Source organism: Hyla sarda, chromosome 2 (genome assembly GCF_029499605.1).
Source record: "Hyla sarda isolate aHylSar1 chromosome 2, aHylSar1.hap1, whole genome shotgun sequence".
NCBI classification, from domain to species: domain Eukaryota; kingdom Metazoa; phylum Chordata; class Amphibia; order Anura; family Hylidae; genus Hyla; species Hyla sarda.
This window is the reverse complement of record NC_079190.1, coordinates 79804154-79813641: the sequence shown is the minus strand read 5'-3', so window position 1 is coordinate 79813641 and position 9488 is coordinate 79804154. Positions and strand designations below refer to the sequence as shown.

The 9488-nt window shown below is 47.0% G+C and overlaps 1 protein-coding gene across 1 annotated transcript; it reads right to left on the bottom strand.

Annotated features, from left to right (window-relative positions):
• Nucleotides 1–1130: 1130 nt before the first annotated feature.
• LOC130358661 (tubulin alpha-1A chain) lies at nt 1131–5780 on the bottom strand. The gene is made up of 4 exons (XM_056562209.1): nt 5622–5780; nt 4255–4477; nt 2379–2527; nt 1131–2291 (listed from the first exon to the last, which is right to left on the bottom strand). The coding sequence occupies exons 1-4, from the start codon at nt 5622–5624 to the stop codon at nt 1311–1313; spliced, it is 1356 nt and encodes a 451-aa protein (XP_056418184.1). The 5' UTR covers nt 5625–5780; the 3' UTR covers nt 1131–1310.
• Between the last annotated feature and the right edge of the window lie 3708 nt (nt 5781–9488).

The following is a 9488-nucleotide window of genomic DNA, read 5'->3' as shown; positions in this document are numbered from 1 at the left end:
CCTTAGGGACCCCCGCAATCTCTACTGCAGCACCCATTTGTCACCAGCTGCATGGAGCGAAGATCGCCCGGTGTCTGATGACTCACGATACAGGGGTCGTCACGGCTCCGCCCCCTCAATGCTAGTCTATGGGAGGGGGCATGGCAGCAGTCACGCCCCCTCCCATAGGGTTGCATTGAGGGGGCGTGACGTCACAATGCTCAGGCCCCTGTATCGTGAGTCATCAAACACGGGGGGATCTTCGCTCCGTGCAGCTGGTGACAAGTGGGTGCTGCAGTAGAGATTGTGGGGGTCCCCAGCAGCAGGACCCCAGCGATCTGACATCTTATCCCCTATCCTTTGGAGAGGGGATAAGATGTCTAGGGGCAGAGTACCCTTTTAAACTCTGCACATTGAAATATGCATCATAAAATCTGCAGCTTCAAATCCCACACATCAAATTAGTGCAGGATACTGTTCGCGTAAATAGACGCAGACAGTATTCTGACTTAAAAAAAAGAAAATTATATTCTGCTGGGACTGATGTAAAAATTAAAGAATTGATGCTTACCTATCCAATCCCCTGCTGCTCATCTCTTCTTCCTGCTTCCAAGACAAGGACTGTCAATCACCGAGTGAAATGGGACACCAGTGCGGTCCTGCTGACATATCTGGTTTCAGAATCGAGGAGACGAGACAAGCAGCGTGGGACTAGAACAGTGTTTCTGAACCAGTGTGCCTCCAGTTGTTGCAAAACTACAACTCCCAGCATGCCCGGACAGCCGTTGGCTGTCCGGGCATGCTGGGCGTTGTCCTTTTGTAAAAGCTGGAGGCACACTGGTTGGAAAACACTAGACTAGAAGGAACTTGCAACAGAAGTTGCAGGGGACCAGGCTAGGTAAGTATCATTTTCTTTCAATTTCTACACCAGCCCAAATTTTTTTATTTTTTTTTTATATCAGAATAACCCTTTCACACATCTATAGATAGTATAAGTAATATTGATGGCTACATTGGTTTTACTATACTACATGCAGTGAAGCGAGGCTCCTGAAGAATATTCATTATTTGATGTTTGTGTGCAATGAATAGATTGGAAATGTAATAACACACAATGACATATACATGAAGAAATAAGCCACAAAAAAATGTATGTTTAAGACAGGGAATGTTTTATTGACAAATCTACCACAATGGAGATGTCATAAAGTGTTTCGAACCAGGTAAGTTAAATGCAGCAAAAATACATAAGAACATAGAGTTGCTACATAAAACAGAACTGGCTTCAGATGTTCTATTGTTCCCTGTGAAAAGCAGCACCGTTTTGACATTTAATATTCTTCTCCTTCCTCCTCGCCCTCTCCTTCTACAGAGTCTACACCGACTTCTTCATAGTCCTTCTCCAGGGCAGCCATGTCCTCACGGGCCTCAGAGAACTCTCCCTCCTCCATACCCTCACCTACATACCAGTGCACAAAGGCACGCTTGGCATACATAAGGTCAAACTTATGGTCCAGTCTTGCCCAGGCCTCGGCAATAGCAGTGGTGTTGCTCAGCATGCACACAGCGCGCTGTACCTTGGCCAGATCCCCACCTGGAACCACAGTTGGTGGCTGATAGTTGATACCAACCTTAAAACCAGTTGGACACCAGTCCACAAATTGGATGGTTCGCTTGGTCTTGATGGTGGCAATAGCTGCATTTACATCTTTGGGCACCACATCACCACGGTACAACAGGCAGCAAGCCATGTATTTACCATGACGAGGGTCACATTTCACCATCTGGTTGGCTGGCTCAAAGCAAGCATTTGTGATCTCAGCCACAGAAAGCTGCTCATGGTAAGCTTTCTCTGCTGAGATAACTGGGGCATAGGTGGCAAGAGGGAAGTGGATACGAGGATAGGGCACCAAGTTAGTCTGGAACTCTGTCAGATCTACATTCAGGGCTCCATCGAATCTAAGAGAAGCTGTAATAGAGGACACTATCTGACCAATTAGCCTGTTAAGATTGGTGTATGTTGGGCGCTCAATGTCTAGATTCCTACGGCAGATGTCATAGATGGCCTCATTGTCTACCATGAAAGCACAGTCAGAGTGCTCAAGGGTGGTGTGAGTGGTGAGGATGGAGTTGTAGGGCTCAACAACAGCAGTGGACACTTGGGGAGCTGGGTAGATGGAGAATTCCAGCTTAGACTTCTTTCCATAATCAACAGAGAGACGTTCCATCAGCAGAGAGGTGAAGCCAGAACCAGTGCCACCACCGAAGCTGTGGAAGACCAGGAAACCCTGAAGACCTGTGCACTGGTCAGCCTGTAGGAAAAAAGATAAAGAATTACATTAACATTATCACCAATAATATGCCATCTGCTCTATAATCACATCCTAACAGTCACTCACCAGTTTGCGGATTCTGTCAAGCACCAGATCAATGATTTCCTTGCCAATAGTGTAGTGCCCACGGGCATAGTTGTTGGCAGCATCTTCTTTCCCAGTGATCAGTTGCTCTGGGTGGAACAGCTGGCGGTATGTACCAGTGCGCACCTCATCTGCAAATAATTGTAAATACTGTATAAAAAATCAATTGAAGCTTTATTTTGGAGAACCAACTGATAACAAGGCAGATTTTTTGTTATGATTTACAGCTTTGTAGTGTTCAGTACAACGATTTAACCATAGGGGGTGAAGAGGAGGCAATTGCACGTGGGCCCTGGTACCTGAGGTCACCCAAAGCTCATTTTCCACCATAGGCCATGTTCACACGGCAGAATGTCTGCACAGAATTCTGAGGGAATATTCAGCTTGGAAATTCCACTGCAGCAGAGTCCCATTGACTTCAATGGCATTCTGCTGCTCTGTGCACACAGTGGAATTTCTGTGGTAGATTTTTCTTCTGCGGAAATCCCGATTCCGGCATCCACAGACATGTCTACACTTTCTGCGGCTTCTGGCCGGAAATGCATTGCCGTCTATGAGACAGTGCATTTCCGAGGTCCTAGCGCCTGCCGGAGCATTCAAGTGTGCATAATTCCGTCTGTGTTTTCTAGGCGAACATTCTGCATATTTTCGCCCGTGTAAACATGGCCATATAAGGCACCAGTATTCTAAATGGCACACGACAGACAGGCTACTCAGATTTTGCCCTGAGTCCCAGGGGCTACAAGCTACACCTCTAGCTACCATGTAAGCCTCATACAAGATATAATGCAGCATCAAAATGTCATCACTTTATTAAAGGAACATCACATTAATTACATCTTCGGACATGTCCATCAGATGACCACCCTACTGCTGGCTATCTGGTGGGGGTGTTCATGGACTTTACAGACCATGTACATAGCTCCAAAATGGCCTAGATTATATTCTGCTAACATGTTCATTAAAAACATAATTTTAAGATTAATTACAGTAAACAAAATAAATCAAAATGAAAGGGGTATTCCAGGCAAAAAAATTTTTTTTAACATCAACTGGCTCTGGAAAGTTAAACAGATTTGTAAATTACTTCTATTAAACAATCTTAATCCTTCCAATAGTTATTAGCTTCTGAAGTTGAGTTGTTGTTTTCTGTCTAACTGCTCTCTGATGACTCACGTCCCGGGAGCTGTCCAGCTCCTATGGGGATATTCTCCCATCATGCACAGCTCCCGTGACGTGACATCATCATTGAGCAGTTAGACAGAAAACTTCAGAAGCTAATAACTATTGGAAGGATTAAACAGATTTGTAAATTACTTCTATTAAAAAATCTTAATCCTTCCAATAGTCATTAGCTTCTGAAGTTTTCTGTCTAACTGCTCAATGATGATGTCACGTCCCGGGAGCTGTGCATGATGGGAGAATATCCCCATAGAAACTGCACAGCTCCCGGGACGAGAGTCATCAGAGAGCAGTTAGACAGAAAACAGCAACTCAACTTCAGAAGCTAATAACTATTGGAAGGATTAAGATTTTTTAATAGAAGTAATTTACAAATCTGTTTAACTTTCCGGAGCCAGTTGATATATATATATATAAAAAAAAAAGTTTTTGCCTGGAATACCCCTTTAAGTAAATAATAATCAACCACTGCATGTGTCTCTCATTCTTGTAGAAATCTCAATACCCTCTCAAAAACTATTCGGCATCTAAATACGACCATACTGTATAACTAGAACGATTCGAGAGAAGACTCACAGCGTAGCCATGTAATGGATGGTTATAGGTATGGACAAACGATCTAGCGTGTTGTATGGTAGCATCTACGTATGTATGACTACGTATTCAAAGTCCTCACCGATGACTGTAGGTTCCAGGTCCACAAACACAGCTCTGGGGACGTGTTTGCCGGCTCCGGTCTCGCTGAAGAAGGTGTTGAAGGAATCATCCCCTCCTCCGATGGTCTTGTCACTGGGCATCTGCCCATCAGGCTGGATGCCATGTTCCAGGCAGTACAGCTCCCAGCAGGCATTACCGATCTGCACACCAGCCTGACCGACGTGTATGGAGATGCACTCACGCTGCGGGGAGGGAGAAGACAAAGCACAGATTGTCACTGTTTATAATGTCCTGTCTATAGCTGTTTTTTTTTTTTTTTTTTTACGCCATATAATCGTCCGCCCCTGTTTTTATTCCGCACTTTAATATATATATATATATATTTTTTTTTTTTTACGGTGGGAACGTCTAAACAGATGTCAGCAAAAAAAAAAAAGGAAATACTTGAGAGATGAAGCTGAGGCGGAGAGAGAGGATAGAGAGGATCTCCGGCACCCATCCAAGTGGTGATCTAATACAACTATGTCATTGGCGAGGACCAGACGGGTGATGGCGGAGGATGGGAAACAATGAGAAGCCCTATGCCACACCCACTGCAGCAATATAGCTGGCATTCTGCATGACAGAAGGTGGGGGTGCCCTGCCCACATCACCTTGCTACCAGTTTCAAACAAGACGGATCAATAACGGAACCGTGCCGCCATTACATCACCCGTCATCATCTGACCCCCCCCCCCCCCCCTAATAAACATAAAAAGGGGGACAAAGCCTCCATTCATACAGTGCCACATAAAATATACATACATATAACGGTTTACTGCGCGGCTTTTGCAAAACTACAACTCCCAGCGTGCCCAGACAGCCTTCGGCTGTCTGGGCACGCTGGGAGTTGTAGTTTTGCACAAGGTTTGAAAGCAGTGAACTACATCAGTGTTTCCCAACCAAGGTGCCTCCAGCTGTTGCAAAACTACAACTCCCAGCATGCCCAGACAGCCTTCGGCTGTCTGGGCATGCTGAGAGTTGTAGTTTTGCAACAGCTGGAGGCACCCTGGTTGGGAAACACTGCACTAGATCATAGGATAAAAAAAAATATGTCCTGAACACAGAGGGTTAATGCTGTCAGTGACAGCTTCCAGGAAAATGTGAGGAGTGCAGCTGCTGGAAGGAGGACAAGGATGGAGAACTGGGCTTAGGGCGTGGTTCACACTAGAAAACGCACCATAAACGGCTGCCGGCTATTTTAACTCAACTAACGGATCGATCTCTCCAATGTCACCATGGCAACTAGAACAATGAAGAACGATGCATTACGTTGTCACACACATCCCCCCCCCCCCCCCCCCCCCCCCCGCTATCACCCCATTTACAGTAAAGGAGGCTTCTTACCATGTTGGCGGGTTGAGGGCTTCAGAGAAGAGGGCGAGAGGAAGGAGGAGAAGGAGATGCCTTCTTACAGTACGACACTAAGGAGGTCGGTGTAAGAGAACCTGCTACACATGGTCCTCAGCCGCCCGTTATATACAACCGCGTTGTCAAGGAGACGGGGCTGGAGACGTTCTCATTGGCGCCGCCACGTTCTGCTGCCTCCCTGCGCCGGGCGAGCCGGCCTGTGATTGGTCAGACGTTCATAGGATGAGGTAATGTGCCCGACCCTGAGTGCAGGACAAAGAGAGGCAGGGAGAGTCCCCGAGCATCGTCACCTCCCTGGGACAGGGGCTCCTAACATGTCTGTTACCCCAAAACTGTTTACTACCCCAAAACAGGGACCTAATACCTCCTAACATGTCTGCTACCCCAAAACTGGGACCTAATACCTCCACACATGTCTACTACCCCAAAACAGGGACCTAATACCTCCTGACATGTCTGCTTCCCCAATACTGAGACCTAATACCTCCTGACATGTCTGCTACCCCAATACTGGGACCTAATACCTCCTAATATGTCTGCTACCCCAACACTGGGACCTAATACCTCATAATATGTCTGCTACCCCAATACTGGGACCTAATACCTCCTAACATGTCTGTTACCCCAAAACTGGGACCTAATACCTCCTAACATGTCTGTTACCCCAAAACTGGGACCTAATACCTCCTAACATGCCTGCTACCCCAAAACTGGGACCTAATACCTCCTGACATGTCTGCTACCCCAAAACTGGGACCTAATACCTCCTGACATGTCTACTACCCCAATACTGAGACCTAATACCTCCTAACATGTCTGCTACCCCAAATACTGGGACCTAATACCTCTTGACATCTCTGCTACCCCAAAACTGGGACCTAATACCTCCTGACATGTCTGCTACCCCAATACTGGGACCTAATACCTCCTGACATGTCTACTACCCCAAAACTGGGACCTAATACCTCCTGACATGTCTGCTACCCCAAATACTGGGACCTAATACCTCCTGGCATGTCTGCTACCCCAAAACTGGGACCTAATACCTCCTGACATGTCTTCTACCCCAAAACTGGGACCTAATACCTCCTGACATGTCTGCTAACCCAATACTGGGACCTAATACCTCCTGACATGTCTGCTACCCCAATACTGGGACCTAATACCTCCACACATGTCTACTACCCCAAAACAGGGACCTAATACCTCTTGACATGTCTGCTACCCCAATACTGGGACCTAATACCCCCTAACATGTCTGCTACCCCAAATACTGGGACCTAATACCTCCCGACATGTCAGGTCCCAGTTTTGGGGTAGCAGACATGTCAGGAGGTATTAGGTCCCAGTATTTGGGGTAGCAGACCTGTTAGGAGGTATTAGGTCCCAGTTTTGGGGTAGCAAATACCTCCTGACATGTCTGCTACCCCAAAACTGGGACCCATTACCTCCTGACATGTCTGCTACCCCAATACTGGGACCTAATACCTCCTGACATGTCTGCTACCCCAATACTAGGACCTAATACCTCCACACATGTCTACTACCCCAAAACAGGGATCTAATATTTCCTGACATGCCTGCTACCCCAAAACTGGGACCTAATACCTCCTAACATGTCTGCTACCCAGAACTGGGACCTAATACCTCCTAACATGTCTGCTACCCCAAAACTGGGACCTAATACCTCCTAACATGTCTGCTACCCCAATACTGGGACCTAATAACTCCTGACAAGTCTGCTACCCCAAATACTGGGACCTAATACCTCCTGATATGTGTGCTACCCCAATACTGGGACCTAATACTTCCTGACAAGTCTGCTACCGCAAATACTGGGACCTAATACCTCCTGACATGTCTGCTACCCCAAAACTGGGACCTAATACCTCCTGACATGTCTGCTACCCCAATACTGGGACCTAATACCTCCTGACATGTCTGCTACCCCAATACTGGGACCTAATACCTCCACACGTCTACTACCCCAAAACAGGGACCTAATACTTCCTGACATGTCTGCTACCCCAATACTGGGACCTAATACCTCCACACATGTCTACTACCCCAAAACAGGGACCTAATACTTCCTGACATGTGTGCTACCCCAATACTGGGACCTAATACCTCCTGACAAGTCTGCTACCCCAAATACTGGGACCTAATACCTCCTGACATGTCTGCTACCCCAATACTGGGACCTAATACCTCCTGACAAGTCTGCTACCCCAATACTGGGACCTAATACCTCCTGACATGTGTGCTACCCCAATACTGGGACCTAATACCTCCTGACAAGTCTGCTACCCCAAATACTGGGACCTAATACCTCCTGACATGTCTGCTACCCCAATACTGGGACCTAATACCTCCACACATGTCTGCTACCCCAATACTGGGACCTAATACCTCCTGACATGTCTGCTACCCCAAATACTGGGACCTAATACCTCCTGACATGTCTGCTACCCCAAAACTGGGACCTAATACCTCCTAACATGTCTGCTACCCAAAACTGGGACCTAATACCTCCTAACATGTCTGCTACCCCAATACTGGGACCTAATACCTCCACACATGTCTACTACCCCAATACTGGGACCTAATACCTCCACACATGTCTACTACCCCAAAACAGGGACCTAATACTTCCTGACATGTGTGCTACCCCAATACTGGGACCTAATACCTCCTGACATGTCTGCTACCCCAAAACTGGGACCCATTACCTCCTGACATGTCTGCTACCCCAATACTGGGACCTAATACCTCCTGACATGTCTGCTACCCCAATACTAGGACCTAATACCTCCACACATGTCTACTACCCCAAAACAGGGATCTAATATTTCCTGACATGCCTGCTACCCCAAAACTGGGACCTAATACCTCCTAACATGTCTGCTACCCAGAACTGGGACCTAATACCTCCTAACATGTCTGCTACCCCAAAACTGGGACCTAATACCTCCTAACATGTCTGCTACCCCAATACTGGGACCTAATACCTCCTGACAAGTCTGCTACCCCAAATACTGGGACCTAATACCTCCTGATATGTGTGCTACCCCAATACTGGGACCTAATACTTCCTGACAAGTCTGCTACCGCAAATACTGGGACCTAATACCTCCTGACATGTCTGCTACCCCAAAACTGGGACCTAATACCTCCTGACATGTCTGCTACCCCAATACTGGGACCTAATACCTCCTGACATGTCTGCTACCCCAATACTGGGACCTAATACCTCCACACGTCTACTACCCCAAAACAGGGACCTAATACTTCCTGACATGTCTGCTACCCCAATACTGGGACCTAATACCTCCACACATGTCTACTACCCCAAAACAGGGACCTAATACTTCCTGACATGTGTGCTACCCCAATACTGGGACCTAATACCTCCTGACAAGTCTGCTACCCCAAATACTGGGACCTAATACCTCCTGACATGTCTGCTACCCCAATACTGGGACCTAATACCTCCTGACAAGTCTGCTACCCCAATACTGGGACCTAATACCTCCTGACATGTGTGCTACCCCAATACTGGGACCTAATACCTCCTGACAAGTCTGCTACCCCAAATACTGGGACCTAATACCTCCTGACATGTCTGCTACCCCAATACTGGGACCTAATACCTCCACACATGTCTGCTACCCCAATACTGGGACCTAATACCTCCTGACATGTCTGCTACCCCAAATACTGGGACCTAATACCTCCTGACATGTCTGCTACCCCAAAACTGGGACCTAATACCTCCTAACATGTCTGCTACCCAAAACTGGGACCTAATACCTCCTAACATGTCTGCTACCCCAATACTGGGAC

Excerpts from the sequence above, each read along its gene's own strand:
- LOC130358661 (XM_056562209.1), bottom strand. Across the intron at positions 2,528-4,254 it reads CCTGGAACCTACAGTCATCG|ATGAGGTGCGCACTGGTACA; the intron begins GTGAGGACTTTG and ends AATTATTTGCAG. Across the intron at positions 2,292-2,378 it reads TTGACAGAATCCGCAAACTG|GCTGACCAGTGCACAGGTCT; the intron begins GTGAGTGACTGT and ends TTTTTCCTACAG.